The sequence below is a fragment of the Zeus faber genome (assembly GCF_960531495.2).
Source record: "Zeus faber genome assembly, chromosome: 4".
NCBI lineage: Eukaryota > Metazoa > Chordata > Actinopteri > Zeiformes > Zeidae > Zeus > Zeus faber.
The window spans coordinates 3,135,115-3,157,767 of NC_137191.1; the positions used below are offsets into that span (position 1 = coordinate 3,135,115).

Sequence of the window (22,653 nt, forward strand, 5' to 3'; positions counted from 1 at the left end):
CGTCCAGCCGAGTCCTTCTCCGTGTTCCGCCGGTGGCAGAACGGGGGAGTCGGGGAAATCCAAAGGTGGAGGCATCTGCCTAATGGTAAACAACCACTGGTGTAATGCCAACAACACCAAATTTCTCTCCCACTCCTGCTCGCCAAACCTGGAATAGCTGACCATCCTATGCCGTCCATTTTATCTTCCCAGGAATTTAGCACCGTCATTATTACAGCCGTTTATATCCCACCGCAAGCAGACACCGACGCAGCTCTCTCTCGGTTCTGTACGATGTGTTGTGCGCATTTCAGAACAGACATCCCGATGCGGCTGTGTGGTGACTGGGGACTTTAACAGGGCCAACCTTAAAAAAGTTCTGCCTAATTTCCACCAACACATCACGCGTGCCACCAGGGGAGATAGAACTTTGGACCATTGTTACACACCTTACAAGAACAGATACAAGAACGGATACAAGACCGTCTCGCTCCCTGCTTTCGGAAAATCAGATCACGCCACGATCTCGCTGGTTCCTGTTTGAAGGCCTCTGATCGTGCGAGAACTGGTGGTGACGAGAGATGTGAAGGGGTGGACAGACCAATCGGAGGCTGCGCTTCAGGACGCTATGACTGACGTAGACTGGGACATGTTCCAATCAAGTTCAAGTGACGTCAGCGGGTTTACGGAGGTTGTAGTAAGTTTTGTAACTACGCTAGCGGATAATATCATTCCCACGGTGAAAGTTTGGATATTTCCAAACCAGAAACCATGGGTTGATAAATCCATCCGCTGCGCTCTGAATGATCGCACGGCCCGCTTACAATGACGGTCTTCTATCTGAAATATGGACAATTACAAAGCGGCGTCTTACAATCTGCGGAGGGTGGTGAGGGACGCCAAACGGATGTACAGAGAGACTGTGGAGCTACAGATGGAGCGGGGGGACACAAGACGCTTGTGGGAGGGGCTGCGAACAATAACAAACTACAAGAGCAGCTCCTCCCCAGCCACGAGTGTGGACGCCTCCCTAGCCAACGAATTTAACTCCTTTTATGCGCGGTTCGAGTCTGGCAACAACACCGCTAGCTCGCCGGCTAATTGGAGTTACACCGCTGGGGATGAGCGCGCACTCTCAGTGTCCGTGCACGAGGTCAGGAGGGCTCTGATGCAGGTGAACACCAGGAAAGCTGCGGGCCCAGACGTTATATCTGGGCGAGTACTGAAGACCCGAAGATCGCCTCTCCTGCCTGCCTGAATGACTACCGTCCGGTGGCCCTCACCTCGGTGGTCAGTGTGAAGTGTTTCGAGAGGCTGATTAAGGATTATATCTGCGCCTCCCTCCCCTGCACCTTGGACCCGTTGCAGTTCGGGTACCGGCATCCACGGATGAAGCGGTCTCTCAGGTACTGCACACCACCCTCACCCTCACCCGCACCTGGATGGCCAGAAGGGGGCCTATGTGAGAATGCTGTTCATCGATTATAGTTCAGCTTTCAACACCATAGTCCACAGCAGACTGGCTGTCAAGCTGAAGGAGCTCGGACTGAATGCTCCGCTGTGCGCCTGGATCCTGGACTTCCTCACAGCCCGCCCCCAGGTGGTCAGGGTGGGGAAGCACATGTCAAGCTCCCTCACCCTGAATACAGGATCCCCCCAGGGCTGCGTCCTCAGCGCCCTACTGTACTCCCTGTACACACATGACTGTGTGGCCAGGTCCAGCTCCAACACTATCATCAAGTTTGCTGACGACACCGTGGTCGTGGGCCTGATCACCGACTGCGACGAGAAGGCCTACCGTGAGGAGGTGGCTGACCTGTCACTCTGGTGCCAGGACCACAGCTTCCACCTGAACGTCAGCAAAACTAAGGAGCTGATTGTGGACTTTAGGCGAGGATCACAATCGAGGACGCACGCGCACTTGGTGATTAATGGGACTTCTGTCAACAGGGTGAGCAGCTTCAAATACCTGGGAGTCCACATCACAGAGGACTTAGCATGGACTGTACACACAGACACTCTGGTGAGAAAGGCGAGGCAGCGTCTTTACCACCTCAGGCAGCTGAGGAAATTCCGGGTCTCGGTGAGGATCCTCAAGTCCTTCTACTGTGGAGCAGTGGAGAGCATCCTGACAGGCAACATCACTGCCTGGTTTGGGAGCTGTACTGCTCAGGACAGGCGGGCCCTGGAGAGGGTGGTGCGTTCAGCTGTAGTAGCAGAGCCCACAGGATCATGAAGGATCCTCATCACCCCAACAACGGACTGTTCCAGCTGCTGCGGTCAGGCAAGCGCCTCCGCAGTCACACAGCGAGAACAGAGAGACTGAGACAGAGTTTTTTCCCGCAAGCCATTAGAACTGTTAACGCTGACCTCACCAGGGGTCCTCACTAAGCCATACACATAGGCTCCACTACCTTCTGTACTGTATGTAGCATACTGTACCGCATACTGTGTCACTGTTCAGGGTTGTTCGTGATGCCGTATTGCTGCGCCGTACTGTTGTATCCTGTGCTGTATTATCCCAAACACTACCTCACTTTATTCACATGTCACTTTAATGCACATATCTGTATATACATAATTGCCTATTCCATATACATAAGCATATTCCCTCTATCTATTCCATTTTATCTCATTTTATTTTAATTGTATTTTATTTTATTCTATATATTTTTATTTTATTCTGTAAGTATTCGACTTACTGTATTACGTTTTAGGAGTCAGTTAGTTGGGCCATTAGAAATTTTTCCTAGGACATATTGTGTGTTATCACCGGGTGCGTTGCATTACATTTCACTGCATATATGTATGAAAGTATGTATATGTAAGTGACTAAAAATAAGTAAGTGAATAAAAATCTTGAATCTTGAATCTTGAATCTTGAACCCTCCCAATCCACCAGGTACTGCAGGCCTCTCCCACGCCGGCGGGAACGTAGGAGACGGCGGAGAGAAAAGGCAGGATCCCCGTCAATGAAGCGCGGAGGAGGCGGGGGAGGCGCCAAGGGGTCAAGCACTCTCCCGGACCAGCTTGACTTTGGACACATGGAAGGTGGGATGGACGCGCATGGACCTGGGGAGCTTGGGCCGCACTGCCACCGGGTTGACGACCTTCTCGATCTTGAACGGGCCGATGAACCGAGGAGCCAGCTTCTTAGAGTCCACCTTCAGGGGGAGGTCCCGGGTGGAGAGCCAGACCTTCTGGGCCGGCTGGTACTCCGGGGCCTGGGAGCGGCGACGGTTGGCGGCAGAGGCGTTGTGTTCAGCGGCTCGGAGGAGGGCGGCCCGGGCCCGGGTCCAGGTCCTGCGACAGCGGCGAATGAATGCCTGGACGGATGGGCAGGAAGCCTCCCTCTCAAGGGCCGTGAACAGAGGCGGTTGGAAGCCGTAGGCGCACTGGAAGGGGGAGAGGCCTGTGGCCGAACTGGTCAGGGTGTTGTGGGCATATTCCACCCACAAAAGCTGTTCAGACCAGGACGACAGGTGTTGTGACGTCATGCAGCGAAGGGCCGTCTCCATCTCCTGGTTTTTCCGCTCAGTTTGGCTGTTGGACTGGGGGTGGTACCCTGAGGACAGGCTGACGGTGGCCCCCAGGAGCGAACAGAACTCCCCCCAGAAGACAGAGGCGAACTGGGGGTCCCGGTCGGATACAACATCTACCGGGATGCCATGGAGGCGGACGACGTGATACAATAGCTTGGCGGTGCCCTTGGCCGACGGGAGCTTCGGTAAAGGCACGAAGTGAGCCATCTTGCTAAACCGATCCACCACGGTCAGGATGGTAGTGTTGCCGCTAGATGACGATGACGAAGTCCACGGAGATGTAAGACCAGGAGTGATGAGGAACCGGCAGTGGGTGTAGAAGACCGGCAGGAGCAAGAAGAGAGGGGTTGTGCTGGTTACAGATGGGGCAGGCATTGACGAACCCTCGGAAGTCCTCACCCAGGGAGGGCCACCAGAAGCGACGCTGAATGACCTCCTTCGTCCGCTAAATCCCCGGGTGGCAGGTGAGTCGGGAGTTGTGGGCTCACTGGAGAACCTCGGACCGGAGGTCAGGCAGGACTAACAGACGGTCGGGCAGACATGGTCGGCGGCTCTGACTTTCTCTTCCACCTTCCAGGTGAGTGTGGCGACTAGACGGGAGGACGGTAGAATGGTGTCGGAGTCAGCAGCGTCTTCCTCCTCCTCCTGGAACTGCCGGGACAGGGCGTCAGGTTTTACATAGCGTGACCCCGGCCGATAGGAGAGGGAGAAATTGAATCTGGTTAGGAAGAGCGCCCAACGAGCCTGACGGGAGTTCAGCCTCCTGGCGGACTGGATATACTCCAAGTTCTTGTGGTCAGTCCACACCAGGAACTGCAGCTGGGTTCCCTCTAGCCAGTGTCGCCACTCCTCCAGGGCCAATTTGACGGCGAGAAGCTCCCTATTCCCAATGAAGTAGTTCCTCTCGGCCGGGGTCAAACGCCTGGAGAAGAAGGCGCAGGGATGAAGTTTCTGATTGGAGGCAGTTCTCTGGGACAGGACAGCTCAGACTCCCACGTCGGAGGCGTCCACTTCCACCACGAACTGCCGTTCGGGGTCAGGCAATACCAGAATGGGGGCTGAAGTGAACCGTGCCACAGGGCCAGGAAGGCATTGTTGGCGGCGGCGGACCACAGGAACGGCGCCTTGGAGGAGGTTAGGGCTGTGAGAGGGGCAGCCACCGTGCTGTAGCCTCGGATGAACCTCCGATAGAATTTGGCAAAACCGAGGAAGCGCTGGAGTTGTTTGCGGGAGTCCGGGGCGGGCCAGGTGGTTACGGCGGAGACCTTGGTGGAGTCCATCCGGAAGGTCCCCCTCCCTACAACGTACCCCAGGAAATAGACGGATGGGACGTGAAACTCTCACTTCTCTGCCTTCACAAAGAGTGAGTTCTCCAGGAGGCGCTGCAGGACCGTCTGGACGTGGTGGACGTGCTCAGCTTGGGATCGGGAGAAGATCAGGATGTGGTCGAGGTACACAAAGACGAACTTGTTGAACATGTCCCCTGGAAGACGGAGCGAGTGTTGAACGCCGTCTTCCATTCGTCCCCCTCTCGAACCCGGACCAGATGGTAGGCGTTGCGTAGGTCGAGCTTGGTGAACACCGTGGCCCCCTCCAGGAGTTCGAAGGCTGATGAGATGAGGGGCAGGGGATAGCGGTTTTTGACCGTAATGTCATTGAGACCACGATAGTCAATACAGGGGCGAAGCGACTTATCCTTCTTCTCTACGAAGAAGAAGCCAGCCCCCGCCGGGGATGAGGAGGGATGGATGATGCCCGCCGCCAGAGCGTCATTAATATAGGTGTCCATGGCCTCTCTCTCCAGGGCGGACAGGGAGTACAGGCGGCCTCTGGGGGGGGTGGAGCCGAGCTGGAGGTCGATGGCAATATCGTATGGCCTGTGCGGGGGAAGGGATGTCGCCTTGGCCTTGCTGAAGACCTCCCTGAAGTCGAGGTACTCGGCAGGGACCCCCAACATGTCGGGTGCGGAGCTGGAGCTGGCTGAGGTGCGGCAGCTTGCTTCAGGCAGACCTGACGGCACGCAGGACTCCATCCCAGAATAGCCCCTGTGGTCCAGTCGAGGTGTGGGCTGTGACGCCGGAGCCAGGGGAACCCCAGGAGGAGAGGGTGACTAGGTGAGTGCAGGATGCAGAACTGTATCGTCTCGTGGTGGTTGCCGGACAGGAGCATGCGGATGGGAACCATCTGATGGTTGACTGTCCCCAGGAGGCGGCCATCCAGGGCAGTGGCAGGAACCGGAGAAGGCAGGAGAACTCGACCAACACCCAGCTGCCGTGCTAGGTTATCATCGATGATGTTAACATCAGAACCAGAGTCAATAAGTATGGCGAGGCAATGTGACATTGGAGCAGCAGCAGCCGAGCCTGGCACAGGGGGCTTAGGTCCGAGGGGGATTTGGAGGTGGACCTCCTCCCTCACTGGCGAGCCCGGCCCTTTTACCGGGCACCCGGAAATGTTGTGTCCAGCTAGACCGCAGTAGAGGCAAAGGTTCCCCACCCGGCGTCTCTCTTTCTCCTCCGGGGTGAGGATGGCCCGGCCAACCCGCATGGGAGAGGCCTCACTCGTGGGTTGACGGGCCGGAAGAGCTGGCGGCCCGGAGGAACCTGAAAGACGGGTTGCTGGGCATGCTCCACTTGCCTCTGACGCCTCTCTCGCTGCCGGGCCTGGATGCGTCGGTCGATACGGGAAGCAAGCTCAATGATGCCATCGAGAGAGGTGGGCAGGTCGTGAGAAACTAGCTCATCCTTCATGTACTCTGCTAATCCCAACAGGAACGCGTCAATCTGGGCTGCCAGGTTCCACTCACTCAGTCAAGCCTGGGTGCGGTAGTTGATCGCGTAATGGACCACGGAGTGGGACCATTGACTGAGACCCAGGAGACCACCAGCAGCATCGGGACCTTGTGATGTCACCCTGAACACCTTGAGGAACTCGGCAGCGAAGGCATGGAAGGAGGAGCAGGCTGGTGTGCGTCATTCCAACTTGTGGTTCCCCACAGCCGAGTGTGGCCCGTCAGGTGATTTACGGTGAACGCCACACTGGCATCCTCGGAGGCGAAGGTGTGGGGGTGCAGAGCGAAGAGGATGGAACAGTTTGTGATGAACGGACTACAGCCGTCTGCGTCTCCGGCGTAGTGTTCTGGAACCCCCACCCGGGGCTCCAGGGAGTACCCAGGCTGGGCCGGCGCTGGTGGAGGTGGGTCCGGGGAAGCAGGCGGCGGGATGAACTGACCGAGAGCGATGGCGAGCTGCTGGACCTGGGCGGCTAGCGTGGCGAGCCCTTGCTCCTGGCTAGCCGCTGCTAGCCGAACGTCCGTTGAGGTGGAGGCTAGGACAGCCTCCTGGTGTTGGAGCTGTGACTCCACCCTTTCCAGGCGTGCCAGCGACTCGGGGTTGTGTGCTGGGTCCATTGTTGGCCAGATTGTACTGTAACGGGTGTGGTTAGGACCCAATTGCAGCACAAAGACAGGCAGGGATATTTGGTAATGTCTTTTATTTGTAGAGCGGACGGAAGACAGGAGGGGGCAGGCAGGATACGTCGTCGGGGACAGGCAGGTTCAATAACGGGGAGTGCAGACAGAAGACAGGCAGGGGGGCAGGCAGGACACGTGGTCGGGGCGAGGCAGAGTCGGTAGCGGGGAGTCGATCAAGAGAACGCTGGAGAGTCTGGTGCAAGCATCGAAGACAATCTGGCAATGGGTGACTGGTGAGAGAGGCATATATAGTGGTTAGATTGCAGATCGGGAACAGCTGTGTGCGCAGGTGAATGGAGTTGGGCTAATGGGACAGGTAAGGAGAGGGAGGGGAAGGTAGACGAAGGCTGAGATCATGACAGCGTGTGCAACTTTGCTCTCAGGTCCATTACATACTGTATCTTCTTCTTACTGGTGCACAGAACTTCCCAGTTCTCATTAATTAGGTCTAGCACTCCCCTAGGGTCCCCTGCCAAAGTGCTTTATTTAAAGCACTCCACCAGACTGTCGGTCTTTGGATGGTAAACACTGGTCCGAACTGAGTGGACGCCCAGTAACTCGTAAAGTTCCTAAAGTGAACGTGACTTAAAGGAAGTGCCCTAGTTGGTCAGGATTTCCTTCAGAATTCAGACTCAAAGATTACCTGAAACAGCCTGCGCCACACTTTTGGCCGTAATACTGTGCAATGGCACCACCTCGGGGTACCGGATTGCATAATCCACTAGGACTAACACAAAACGACATCAGCGGGCCCTGCGGTCTAATGGCCCGATGAGGTCCATACCGAGTCTTTCGACGAGACCTCGACTAGGGGGAGGGACCTCAACGGCGCTCTTGGCATAGCCTGAGGGTTGACTTACTGGCACTCAGGACACATGGCATTCCGTGCCCAAAATCAGGGAGTGTGACAGGGGGGAGCTAACAGCATCTACCCTATGCTTTTTCCCCTTGTAACAAACAAACAGCCTGACCATCGGATACATGTCGACCATGATGCTTCCACCAAAACCTTCGGTTGAACCAGGCGTTTCTGGACCATTGTCTGCGAACAGCCGAGTCCAGCAAAGCCTGATGCCTACCCCCTTGTAGCCTTACCGGTTTTTAGTAGGCCCCTTCCCGACTGGGGGAGGGGTCAGGCAAGCTGGCAACCTGGACCATCTCGCTGAGTTCCATCCGGGGGCAATCCCAGCGGCTGTTGCCGAGCCGCCCGCAGTGCTCGCACCCCTGCCCAGATGTCTGCGAAGCTCCCTGATTTCTCGTGGCGCCTCCCAGCTGGTAGCAGCGGGCCAGCAGTATTGGTCAGGGCATGCTCCCGGAAGTGTACACTGGCGAGGACATGCTCCAACTGGCAGCGAAGGAAGTCCCGACCCTCCTCCAGGTCCGCAATGCGATTCTGCAGCCAGTGGATCGGCCTTTCACTCAGTGCCCTGCCCCTCCTGTGTCCCTGTTCAGGTGCCACTTGTGGGAGTCTCGGCCCACTGGTAGGGGTTTAGGGAGGGAGACAGAGTCTTTCTGGGTAAGTCCGCAGATTTGGTCCTGAGCCTGGCACTACAATAACTGGTAGCTGTTACAAATTCATCATGCTGCACTGTTACTTGGCCTTGACCACTAGTAGGCACTGGCTCCCCCGTATAGGTCTTTAGTGGTATTTCACATGGTTCTAAAAAGGCACCTTTCCCTTTTCTCATAGTCTAAGGTACTCTGCATCTGTCAGAATTGTAGCACGACAAACTGAGTCCAATTCAAACTTCGCCTTTGCCTGGTTGAGTTTGAGTTCAATCAGAAAAGGCTTGTCTCTCTCTCTGCCCTTGACATAAAAATGGTGAACAGCTCCTCCTTCTGATCCTCTGACTCTGAACTTTCTTTTTTATGGTGTGTGCCAAAGCCCCTGTCCTCTCCTCTGGCTGCCTTCTGCCCCCCCCCCCCCCCCACATCCCCGCCCCCTTAACTCTGGGTTTCTCAGGGGGTGATACTGCATGCCCTGCTAATATGTCCTATTTTACCACAATTGTGACACTTTTCCTTTACAAATCTACATCCACTAGCTAATTCGTCCCCTTTGCACCTGTAACATTTTTAGGGAGGTAGTAGCCCATGTAGTAGAGCAGATCATCCTTGAGCAAAACCCCGAACCTCCCTGGTGCCGCCACAGGTGGCAGCCCGTTGCTCCTAGATACGTCAGAGACTAGGATGGGTAAATGCAGAGAATTTCCCCATGGGGAATAATAAAGGACAAATCACAATTATTAACATAATCTAACCTGGTCCTCTCTAAACTTGTATGTGTTTAGCATGTGTACATTAGACGGGCTCTGCTTCCTAATAGACGGCTCTGCTTCCTAACCCCATTAGCACTGTCTAACCCATGGATTTCCTTTTTTCTCTATAGCCTGGGCAAGACTTAATGCTTTTTCAAAAGTGAGCTCAGTCTCTGATAAATCTGTGTTGTATTCTGTCTTCATTGATGCCACGTAAAGGTTTATCTCTCATTATCTGTGTTAAGTTGTCACCTAGTTACAGTCTTCAGTGAGTTTCCTTAAACCACCACATAGTCAAAGACGGACTCACCATCATGCTGATTCTGTGAGTTAAACTTGGAGCGTTGTACAGTCTTGATTGGCTTTAGGTTGTTGCGCCTCTTTAATAAGCCCACCAACTCCACATACGTCTTGTCTCTGGGCTTTTCCGTGCTCAGGACATACCGCATCAAGCTGTACGTTTGGGAACCCACAGAACTTAATAACCTTGTCTTCTTGCTGTTTGCAGTCATAATGTTGTTTGCCACAAAAAGCGATCCATGATCTCGCAATATTCTTCCCATGATTGCGTTATAAAATCAAAAGCAGACACATTCCTGACCACAGCCATTGTAGTTTAGCCACAATTTAACTTCCGTGGTGCTCAATTTATCCTCATCGCCAAATTTTGTGATATGCAACACTTTTATTTAGCCGTATGCAGGGCAGCTACAAACAGGAATGGGGTTGATCTGTGTCATTCAATGGCGTCATCATCAAAGCTACGCAAGAGAAAAAAACAAAACAGATGTCAAAATATTCCAAAAAGAATTTGGCTACTCATTTGGCCAAATACTGAATACGCTATTTTTGACTGAACCATTTCCGGCTTTTCAATTCATAGCTTGTAATATCCTTAATGTAGATATAAATGAGGCATTCAGGGGCATGCACATGCTGTGTAACACCTTTAATTTAGCCTTTATTTATTTAGTATGAAGGGAATCTACAAACAAAGCATTCACAACAGCAATCACTTCCAGTTCCTGTTATATAGGTGAGGAAAGGTAAGTATAGGTAACAAAACAGTGCTCTCTGTAGGCTACTACATAGCTCATGTGAGCTAGTTTGATTTGAGTCTAAATATTATCTCTCTCTCTGCCCCGGCAGGTCTAACTTGTCACCCCACCCGTCCGTTCACCATGGCCAGCTGTAGCAGAGACAGCACTGTGAGGCTGTGGTCCCTCACACCCCTCATCTCCCCGCTGCTCCTTAACATCATCACTGACCAGCCCTGGGATAAGATCATCGGCAACACTGGTGAGGACAGATGGGAGGGCGGGGTCTTTTTCTCGCTCCTTCTCTGATCTCCTTGTCAAGTATGTGAGTTTTGTCTATTCCATAGACAGAGCCATGGTTCCAGGCTCGCCCCCGCTCCTCTGTGGCAAAGTTTCCAGGGACATCAAGCAGGAATTAGACAAACTCACCTCAGATGTCAGGGTCAAGAAACTGCGATGGTTCTCCGAGTGTTTCTCGGTAACTGCACAACTAACACTAACACTACTCACACTCACAGATCAATCACACCCTCCCTGTACCAAAACGGTTTTTGCATAAAATATGTGATGTGTTTTTAAATCCAGATGCTACAAACAAACACATTTGTTTGAATATATCCTGGTAATGTATCTGCAATGTACATTGGTGAGCCCTGTTGCAATCCTACTGTGGCTTTTCTGAAATATGCGTGCTGACAATCCCTACATTGCTGGAATTTGAATAGCGCACTTACAAAATCAGAGGCATTACATTTTTCAATGTTTTGCAACAAAAACATGCCTCTAAGCCGCTGGTACTCAGGTGAGATGGCTGAGCACCTATTTACATAATATAATCATCGTTGTTGACAGGGGGTGTAAGAGAGTCGCGGAGAAAGTGTTACCGATATGCACGTTTGCGCACAGCACTTTTTTGGTTTCATTCAATTACAATAAGTCTACTACAATTAAAACTCTCGTTTCCCACGTAAACAGTGACAGGCATCAAGCAAGTGAGAGTGAGGAAATATATACGTAGAATCAAAAACAACAGAATTGTATTTATTTTGGGATTCTCAGCATGAGAAATAGGAGGTGTGATAGGTGAGCATGTGAACTTGTTGATATGTGTGATTCTCACAGTCAAAGCGTGAGACTTGGCAGCTCTGTATAACAACTATTAAAAAAACAAACGTTTTTTTTATAATATCAATTACTAATGCAAGTAATAACTTGGAGACACAACTTAATCGCCTTACTATCAGCACCACCACATCCAAATCCTCCATCTGCTTCCTCGCTAGAAGTACCAACAGCCTCCATTTAATTTGTAATTAGAAAAAACAACTTTTAGATAAAGCCACATATTTTATTTAACCCATTTAAGTGCAATATTCCAGAGAAAAAGGCATCTACCTGGTCAGTAAAACTCTGCATCCGCCTGCAGCAGACATGCGCAGTAGAGCAATGGATGACACACTTCCTTTGTGCGGTAAATCGATCCATGATGTTCCCGGGAGATCGTAAAGGTCTTTTAGTTTTTCATTATCCTACCATTAGTACATTATAAATTTGAACACACAGTGAAGGAGATCTAAACAACACCTGATCCCGCGGATGGATGGACAGATGGGGTGGGGACGATATTTGATACTGTGAAAATATTTCATATGTTGGCAAATATTGCAATATTCAATTTTATCAAATATCGGTCCAAGCCTTATGAATAGTATAGTATAAATATATTGGTGGATCCCTATGTTTTGTTTAGAACATGCATATCCACAGCCATAACGCATTCAGTGTGGACCAGGCATTACTGTGCTTTAAGCGTTCAACTTCTGTGCTTCAACCCTATGAGACATTTTCAGAGTGGTGTGTCCTTCTCTTCTTGTTCTGTGAGAAAACAGTGTTTGATGTTATGTTTCTTTGTGACAAAGTTTAAATCACTCTCTTCAATAGCCCTATATTGCCAATATATTATATATTGCCTGCCAATGGTATGTAACGCCAATGTTATCATCAATGTCATCACCATTGGGAAATTTACTGCCATTAAAACAATCCAAGTTTCTTCATCCAGCCTCCAGGGGGTAGCAGTAACCTTTGGGACTTGGTCTCGGTCATCAATGGACAAGACGACTCCTTACTGCCATCCAATTACAGTAGGGGAGTTATGCACATGAAGCACCTGCTAAGATTTAAAATAGTAAGTCGCCCTGACTCATTGTAAATAACCTTCATGGAATAGCTCATAGACAGTGATGGAAATGGGCAGATTTTACTGGGTAGGGGGTTCAAACATCTTCACCTTTCGGCTGCCCCCGTTAGTGGTCGCCACAGCGGATCATCTGCCTCTAATACCTTCTGTTCTGTTCTGATCTTCCTCCCTTACACCAACCGCCTGCATGTCCTCCCTCACCACATCCATAAAGCTTCTCTTTGGCTTCCTCTTTTCCTCTTGCCTGGCAGCTCCATCCTCAGCATCCTTCTCCCAATGTAACTCTCATCTCTCCTACACACGTGTCCAAACCATCTCAATCTCGCCTCTCTCATTTTTCCACCAAACTGTCCAACCTGAGCTGTCCCTCTAATGTACTCATTCTTAATCTTGTCCATCCTTGTCACTCCCAATGAAAATCCCACCAACTCTGCCACCTCCAGTTGAACCACCTGCCTTTTTGTCAGTGCCACCGCCTCTTAACTGTACAACATAGCTGGTCTCACTACCGTCCTGTAGACCTTCCCCTTCACTCTTGCTGGAACCCTTCTGTCACAGATCACTCCGGACACTCTTCTCCACCCACTTCACCCTGCCTGTACTCTCTTCTTCACCTCTCTCCCGCACTCTCCTCTCCTTTGGATGGTCGACCCCAAGTACTTGAACTCATCTGCCTTCTCTACCTCCACTCCTTGCATTCTCAGCTTTTCGCCGCCCTCCCTCCCATTCAGGCACATGTATTCTGCCTTACTCCTGCTGACGTTCATTCCTCTTCTCTCTAATGCATGCCTCCACTTCTCCAGGCTCTCCTCAACCTGCTCCCTACTCTCGCTACAGATCAAAATGTCATCTGCGAACATCATAGTCCACGGAGACTCCTGTCTGATTTAATCTGTTAACCTGTCCATCACCATTGCAACCAAGAAAGGGCACAGAGATTATCCTTGATGCAATCTCACCTCCACTTTGAATGCCTTCGTCACGCCTACTGCACACCTTACCACTGTCTGACTGCCCTCATACATATCCTGTACCACTCTTACGTACTTCTCTGCCCTACTTCCTCATGCAATACCACATTTCCTCTCTTGGCACCCTATCATATGCTTTCTCTAAATCCACAAAGACGCAGTGCAACTCCCTGTGCACCATGTGCACATTTCAAATTAATTCAATATGAAATTAATGGAACACAGACTCATCCATTCTGATCTGATCCTCACCATTCAGAGTTTTTTGCTTGGAGCTCATACACACACACACACACACACACACACACACACACACACACACACACACACACACACACACACACACAGACATATATATATACAGTATATTCTGATCTTTTCTGTTTTCTTTGGCTCTAGTCGGAGGCCCAGGAGCTGACCATTGTTAAAATGTCTAAGTTCGGAGGAGGAATCGGGGCTCCAAGTAAAGAGGAGAGGTTAAAAGAAGCAGCAGATATCCACCTGAGATTGGGGCAGATCCAACGTTACTGTGAACTAATGGTGGAACTAGGACAGGTAGCCAACATGTGTGCATATGTGTGTTCATGTCAGGGTTACCAAGCTTAAACACCTTTTACTGAGACTATTAGAAATGTCTATTAAAGATTGCAATTTGTCGAGTTAACACTCTGATGAGTTTGGTAGTCATGAACGGTAACATTTGCATCGTGGCGGAAAAAGTATTTTTCGTAAGTTAAAGTGCAAATACGCACACACATTAGGACTCTAGTAAAAGTAAAAGTTCCATGTTGAAATTTCTACTTAAGTAAAAGTAGATAAGTACTGGCTCTTAAATGTACTTAACGTATCCAAAGTTATTTTGATTCAATCTTTAACGTGTTATAAAGTACTACTGTACCTTTTTCTCTGCAGATGAGTGCTAGATGTAAATATAGGTCCTCATTTAAATAATGTGCATATGAATCTGATATGTTATATATTGGATATAAATATGGATATAAACCCATATCTTCAAAACAAAATGGATATAAATATGAATCTGGATAAAACAGCCTTCAGTAACATGACTGTGTTAGAAATGTATTTGAGTAAAAAGCATAGATGTTTGCTTAAAAACCTTGTGGAGTAAAAGTCTTAAGTCTTTGGAACTGAATATATGTCAGTACACATAATCTGTGGTGTTTGTTTTTTTAATTAACCAGAAAGTTATAACTTGTATCCACTAAGTTGCCATATTTATCTCACATAACATACAGCAACAATAACCATCATGAATGCAGCAATGTATGCAGAAATACCTTAATATCTCTCTTGCACTCTTTCTCCTAGTGGGACAAGGCTTTATCAGTTGCTCCTGGAGTTTCAATGAAATACTGGAAAAAACTCATGCAGAGGTAGGGTTTCAGGGTTCTTGTCTAGTAATACACGATTGTTGAACATTACCTTGTGTTCCTAATGCATACAACAAGCTCTTGAAGACGTCTTCCTGTCAATTTTCTTTCAGCCTGTTTGTGACAAGGGTTACGTTAAGACTGGGCTGTAGCATATGACTACTAAGGATTTCTTGAAGTCATTTTCATGAAAAACTGTAGACTCTCCCTTTAGAAAGGATTCGATCATTGCTTTAGTTATTTTTTTCAGAAGTTCTTTACCCAACTTTAACTTGCTTATTTCCTATTCAACCAGTCATTACAGGTGAAATTGATATCCTGTTGCCCCCACCACAGGAGAGCTGACCAAGTGATGGCTGAGGATAACGAGGAGGCTATCCCATATTGCATTGCCACAGGCGACGTAAAAAAGCTGGTCAAGTTCTTTACTAGCAGAGGGCAGCTGAAAGAAGCCCTGCTAGTTGCGCAGGTAGAGGGATGTAGACGATGGACTGATCGGGGTCTGTATTTATCAAGCATCTCAGAGTAGGAAATCAGTCCTAACTGGCCAAATATTATCACAGTGATGCAAATTTGACCCAATGTTTAGGACTTAAAGCATATTATCCGCTTTATTAACCTAGCAAACTACTCCTGTCTCAAGCAGGATTTAGGAGAGGTCAAAAGCTGTCCAGTTAGTGGTTGCCAACAGATGGCGTTCAGATAGCTTCACCACAAGGCCATAATGGTTGCAGTCTTGGTACAGACAACACAACTTAATAATAATCTTATTAAAAGATATAATTTGGATAGAGACGGAATCCTTTTTGATACCGATTTTAGTACCGCAAGCGCCATCTACAAGAAGATCCTGTTACATTTCTGTGCTCAGAAAAAATCTTCTAACTTCTTCTAACATTTTTAGTAAAACAGGGTCTTCCCTGTTTTAGGGAAGAACAGCGGTGATTTAGGTTCATCACAACGAACAATTTGTAGAATCATCAATCAAGCTTGTCATGCATATTTACATAATTTCCCCATTGGAGACAGGCGTGCATGAGTAATCCTAGGATTGATTTTCAGATGGCTGACAAATTCAGGCTCTGGGCCCATATTTTTCAGGCATCGAACAATCACCCCTAGGAAGCACGCTAAATGTTTGACAAAGAAAATGGAAGTCATGATGACATCTTTTTAAGTCTCTTTGTAGTTTTTCTTTATGTATGCACCCTCATCTCTGATGGGGAAAATACCTATTTTCATCTATGACACCTACAACTCCAGGGAAACCAGCGATTTGTATTTTGTTGTTTACTTTACTTCACTTTGGGCATTTTGTTTAATTATTTGAATAATTATTTGTATTGTCATCAGTGCTGTAAGGGCAAGTGATGGCCCTAAATCAATGTGAAGGGCTGTATCTATCTATCTATCTATCTATCTATCTATCTATCTATCTATCTATCTATCTATCTATCTATCTATATAGTATATAAATCTTCATACTAGCATCGGCACTGTTAGGGGAATGCGATATCCATAAACAATTAACTTTTTTATTTTATTTTTTTAAACCTGTGCTGTCTGCATGCTTGGCCTACAATACAGAGTATTCGTATACCATTGCATCTAGGACAGAGTGAGTCTGCAAGTGGAGTTCAACTTCTCAACCTGAAATGCAACTCTTTATTAATTCGTAAATCATCAAGAACTGCTGCAATAACTCTGTCCTGTGGATGACCTGTGGGATGACAAGAGCACAGCTTTTTGTTATGCATAACTGCCACCAATCCCCCCTCTTTGGAGAACGATCTTACCATGTAAAAACTACTAATCATCATGACTTCTCCAAGAGGGTGAGAATCACCACAGATGAGACAAATAAATATAGAAACATGTACCTGGAAAAACATAAACGTAGAAACATCAGTGTCAACAACTCTTTTTTTAGAGGGATAGAGCCCTTGAGATTAATCATCTCGTTTTCAATGGGGGCCTAAACACAAATGTGCAGAAACACAATACAAATAACAAAACAATACACCTACACTCACACATAAACAAAAAATGCTCTCCCAGGCTTAGCCACTCCCTCACCCACTGATTCCTCTAACAATGGCGAAATACATACAATAGAAATACACAACAGTAAATGTAAATGTACACAAACCCAAATAGAGCTGTAAACATGTATTTACATGCACATACATATTATACAATTATTTCCATATCTCAAGTATAAGCAAGGGCAGTTTGTTTGAAGATAAATAAAAAGAGATGCCTAAGAGAAACAAAAGTAGGTAATTGATCTCAGTGAACTTGGCAGATTGTTCCAGTCAGATGGTACTTTAAATTTCTTTTGAAAGTCTAAAAAGGATACTCAGTATGCCAGACTATGATGACCTGTACAATGACGGAATCAAAAAATGTTTAGCAAGAATTATAATTAGAGAAAATACATTAAGAAATAAATTGCAACCAGTGAAAATGTCTTCTGGATTGGTGGTAGGTGTTAACCAATTTAGTGCCTCATACATAAAACAGTGATGAGTTCTATAAGGACACCTCAAAACAAATCTACGGAGACTATTGAAGACTATGTTGAGAGTACGAAGAATAGTTTATGAAGTATTCTGATAGATCTGCAAAATCTAGTATTGGTAATATCATGTGTGAGATAATAATTTTCCTGACCTGTAGGGTGAAACATTTGATAGAGCGATATAATATTCTCAGGCTGCAATTAATTTTCTTTATCACTGAGTCAATATGGGGCTTAAAATAAAGTTGAGAATCAAGTCAGAGACCCAAATATTTAAATTCCTTCACTTTCTCGAGTGGTGTCCCATCTGAGAAGTTAATTGAACAATTATTGGTTAAATGCAAAAAACGAATCTAGTACCAAGCAACACACTATAGGACTTCTTACTCAGTAAAAGTTTGTTAAAAGAAAACCATTTTTGAGCAGAGTCAAAATCAGCCTGTGATGTAGATTGCATTAGTGACATGTCAGTCTTGGAATAATAAATCACAGTGTAATCTGCATATAGTTGTATATGACAATCAGAACAGATTTGTGGGAGATTATTAATAAGAATGGAACATAGCAACGGCCCTAAAGATGAACATTTACAAAAATGGAAAAACTTTTTCCATGATCATAAAATCTGACTGACTGCCCTGATAAGAGACACACTGACTTCTGTGGTGAAGATATGAGTTGAACCAAAGTAAAAAATATTTTGAAAGACCAATAGCATAGTGTTTTTCATGGAGGAGGTAGTGATCAACCGTATCAAAAGCTTTAGTAAGATCTATAAATATTGTTCCTGTTAGCATATTGTTGTCCAGTGACGATATATCATTGGTTGAATTTTGTGCAGTAGTTCTAGAGAAGTTAGGTCTGAAACCAGATTGGTATGATAGTATGATTTGGAAATCATTAACATATTGAGATAGTTGATAAAAATTTTACTTTTGAAGTTAAGTTAAAGATAAACACTTTTGCAATACTATTAATAATGGAAATAGGTCTATAGTTAATAAGATCGAGAGGATCACCACTTTTATGCAATTTATTTGCAAAGCCGATCGCTCACTGAGAAAACTCCCTGCCTGTGATCGGACCAATTAGCGCAGCGCGGGCACTGCTTCAGCCGATTTGGGGCAGCTGTGCAGGCGTGGAAAGGAAGCATTCATTTTTTAAAAAGGAATGGGGAAAGGAGAAAAGAGCAGGGAAGAAAAGGTGTGTCCCGCGACAACCGAGCATGTGGTGGACACCCGGACATTCTCCCCCGGGGTGCCGGGACAGGCTGGGGACCTGGCGAAGCACGTGTGGGTCCTGGGGCTGGACGTTGGGCTGGTCCTCCGGCCCACCCCTGGTTGTTGGTGGCGGGCCAGTTGTCGGGCACCTCCTCCTCTCCGTGGTGCTCGTGCCTCCCAGAGACGGCGGTGGTAGGGTGGGGATTGGTCCGGTCTTCCCGGGAGACGAGAAGAGGTCCTCCCAGTTGCTCACACTGGAGAGGACGCCCTCCAGCTGACAGCGGAGGAAGTCTGCGAGGCACTTTCACAGCGTCCTGCCCCTCGGGTGTCTCTGTTCAGGTGCCACATGTGGGAGTCTCTGCCCACTGGTACATGTTTAGGGAGGGAGGCGGAGTCTTTCTGGAACTGGGGAACCGACATGGTGTAACTTTTATTAAATTAATTGAATAAATTTATAACAATAATACTAATAATAACTACATTGGGACGTAGGAGGAAGGATAGATTACTGGCTCATGGTCAGCTGACAAGCCCCCATGCGGCGATCTCTCTCTGCAAGACAAACAAAAATTAAGAAAACCCCCTGCCCTGGATCTGACCAATCAGCACAGCGGGGGCGCTGATTCAGCCAATTCAGGGCAGGTGTAGGACTGCGGGAAGGAAGCCGCGCTGCTGTCTGCGGCTGGGGCTCAACCACACTCCTTGGTCCACCACAATTAATTATGCAGAGGTAGTAGTAATGAAACAAAATCTTCACATAAATACATCAACAAATCAAGGGCTGGGGGTAAGGGGTAGGTTGCAAGAAAGCAGCACACACACACACACACACACACACACACACACACATCTACTCTGTAGGCTAAACGAGAAACGGAGGCAACGATGGACAGAGACTGGAACCTATCAACTTCACACACTCCAGCCGCCGGCCCTGGCAGACCACCAATAAGCTGACCGGAAGGCCAATAACCCTAGCACAGTGACTACATCACTCTCTACATGTCTCCAACATTCAAAGCTGCCAAAGATCTGGCGCCGTGCCAAGGTGATCGCCCTGCTGAAGCCAAGCAAGCCAAGCGACAACCTAAAGGGATACCGGCCCATCTCATTGCTCTGTGTTCCTTACAAGCTCCTCGAACGCCTTATCCTGGCGCGTCTCAACCCAGTGACCGACCCCCAGCTGCCCAAAGAACAAGCTGGCTTTCGAAGTGGTAGGTCAACGGCAGACCAGGTGACCCTCCTGTGTCAAGACATAGAGGACAGCGTCCAGGCAGGAGAGAAGGCCGGCACCATTTTCCTGGACCTCACAGCCGCATATGACACTATCTGGCTATGTGGACTATACATGAAGCTTCTGGAACCCATCCCAGACAAGCACATTGTGAGCTTCATAATGGAGATGCTGAGCAACCGCAGCTTTCAGCTAAACACCAGCAGCGGCCAAAGCAGAAGGGTGACAAAGCTCAAGAACGGTGTCCCACAAGGCTCAGTGCTGGCACCCATGCTGTTTAACATATAGATCCACAACCTACCTGCCACACAATCAAGGAAGTACAGCTATGCAGATGACCTGGCCATCCTACTGAGCAAGCCATCCTGGGAAGCAGTAGAGGAGGGCCTCTCTGAAGACATGAACATCCTGTCTTCATACCTGAAGAACTGGCACCTCAAGCTCAGTGCTGACAAGACCATATCATCAATGTTCCACCTCTACAACAAAGAAGTGTCCCGTGAAATTAACATCATGGTTGGCAACACCAGGCTACAGTACCAGCCCTTCCCCACATTCCTTGGCGTGAAGCTTGACAGAACACGGTCATTCAGACAACACCTGGATAAGGCCAAGGCAAAGACAACCTCCTGCACCGCGCTGATACGTCGTCTAGCCGGCACCACATGGGGAGCCTCCACAAAGACACTGCACATTTCCACCGAGGCCCTGGTGTTCTCCAGTGCTGAGTACGGTGCTCCGGTCTGGTGCCGTAGCCTCCACATCAACAAGCTGGACACTGCCCTTAACACCACCCTACGGACTGTCTCCGGATGCCTACGAGCCACTCCAACAAACCAACTGCCCGTCCTCGGAGGAATCGTTCCAGCAGAGGTCAGCTGAGCAGGAGCCATGCTGGCTCTTGCTCGAAAGGCACAGGTGAGTGAATCCCACCTCCTCCACAAAATCGCCACAGAGACACCACAGCGCATGCGCCTCAAGTCCCGGAGCCCCTCTGCCATACACGCCCAAGAATTGCTGCGCACAACACCAGCCGATCTCCAAGGCCTCATGGGTCAAGGCAAGATGGAGGGACCAGTGGAAGTCAGCAGAACCATCTAGACTTCACCACTACATTGAAGATCTCACAGACATTCCTGGACAGGACAGATGTAGGACGCTTCAGGGCAGCAATGCAGAAGTGGGGCATGGCGGACAGCGCCCAATGCGAGTGCGGAGACCCACTACAAACTGTGGAACACATTCCGACTAGCTGCCCCAAACACCGCCCCCCGAATGGCAAACGTGATCTAATTGACCTTGATGCTAGGATGCTGGACGGTCTCACCTCAGTGGAGCTGAAGCTCTAAAAACATACGCCAGAAGAAGAAGAAGACCCCCTAGCCTCCAGAGAAGCCCGGAGCCCCTGGAGCAACACCACGCACGGCCCCGAGGAGCATAAATCGGCCCCAGAGAGCACAAGGAGACCCTTGACCCCTGAAGCCCACACATACAACCAACACCCACGTGTAGGCATAAGACGCACCCGCAAGGGCAGAACCCAGCAGGACCGAAGCCAGATCCCAAGCCAAAATACCAACTCCCTGCCGGAACCAACCGTGGCCTGCGGGGTCCACTATAACGCATCCAGCTAGATGCCCCAACTGGTTGCAAGTCCCGAGCGCCCACCCACGTTACGGAGTGCGCATGGCGCAGTGTGTCCTGCGACCCCCCAGGCCAATGCCTGCAGACAGCCAGATACGTGGCCCTTCCACCGCCACCCGGGGCACCCACCACAGAGAAGCAACGCAGCAGGAGCAATGCCGACAGCCACCTCCCACACCGCAATCCCCAGCCCCGACGGGTCTGAAGTTGGCATATCGCTTGGGGGTAATGATAATGAGGACTTCTGCTGCACTCGTAGAGCCATTATAATTGTTTTGCCTTTGCATGATGGTGAGAAGATTACATTGCACTATATTGGTTTGCATTAAACCAGCATGCTGAATGGGTTCCTGTGTGTGATGTGTGACATTTGTTTGCTAAGATCCTTGAGGCATGTTTGGGTTTGGATTCAGAGCATGAGCTTTTGATCCAACTCCTTGTGAAATGGTTTCTTTGGGGCATGCCCCCAATGGCATTGTAGTTTTGCTGCCTCCTAGTGGGGGATGATTGAACTGATGGTGTGAATCCTCAAGCTGTGCCTCCATTGGCATTGCAGCTTTGCTGCCTCCTATTGGTGGATGATTGAACTGATGGTTTGAACTTTGTGGAACAATTCCATAGCAGAGGGTCTGAAAGAAGATTTGCATTTGGAACTGAATTACTCCTTCTGAGCCTCCAGCTCATGTTTTTCTTTGAGGGTATCTGCCATAGGAAGGAGAGCAGCCCTTTCAGCCTCTGCATTGAGGCATGCAAATTAGGTTGATGACTTTGAAGACCGATGGCTGGAGCCGCCAGCTGATGAGCATGTTTTACCACCAACATTAGAAATCGTGTCACCTGGACCAATATCATTAATGACCACAGTTGCTCCCTGGTATCAAGCAACCAATCTTCTTTTTTTTGTCTTATTTGTTTCTTGCTGTGCATTTGGTTGTGAATGCATGGTTTCAAACCATTCATTTTGTTTAGACATTTCATCCATCCATACATTTCTTACTTGGTCTGCACCACATTTTTGTTTGAAAGGATCAGTTGCTCAACTTCCTTTCTTAGTTTGTAGAGTTCCTTTAGCTTGGAATTCCTTTCCTTTTTATGTGATATTATATTTGCTTCCCATGCTTTAACTGTGAGTTTAACTGGTCTTTTACCAAGTTATTTCTCCTTTTCCCTTTGATTGACAGGCG

General features: G+C 48.6%; 1 protein-coding gene across 1 annotated transcript in view; it reads left to right on the forward strand.

The window, feature by feature from the left end:
• Positions 1 to 22,653, forward strand: part of wdr17 (WD repeat domain 17) — a gene marked incomplete at both ends in the record, with an annotated part of 98,075 nt that overhangs the window by 57,639 nt on the left and 17,783 nt on the right. Inside the window, 6 exons of the mRNA XM_079998662.1 lie at positions 10,401 to 10,550; positions 10,636 to 10,766; positions 12,351 to 12,476; positions 13,859 to 14,014; positions 14,789 to 14,853; positions 15,187 to 15,319. Of these exons, the coding sequence (XP_079854788.1) occupies positions 10,401 to 10,550; positions 10,636 to 10,766; positions 12,351 to 12,476; positions 13,859 to 14,014; positions 14,789 to 14,853; positions 15,187 to 15,319 (761 nt within the window). The remainder of the gene's footprint in view (positions 1 to 10,400; positions 10,551 to 10,635; positions 10,767 to 12,350; positions 12,477 to 13,858; positions 14,015 to 14,788; positions 14,854 to 15,186; positions 15,320 to 22,653) is intronic.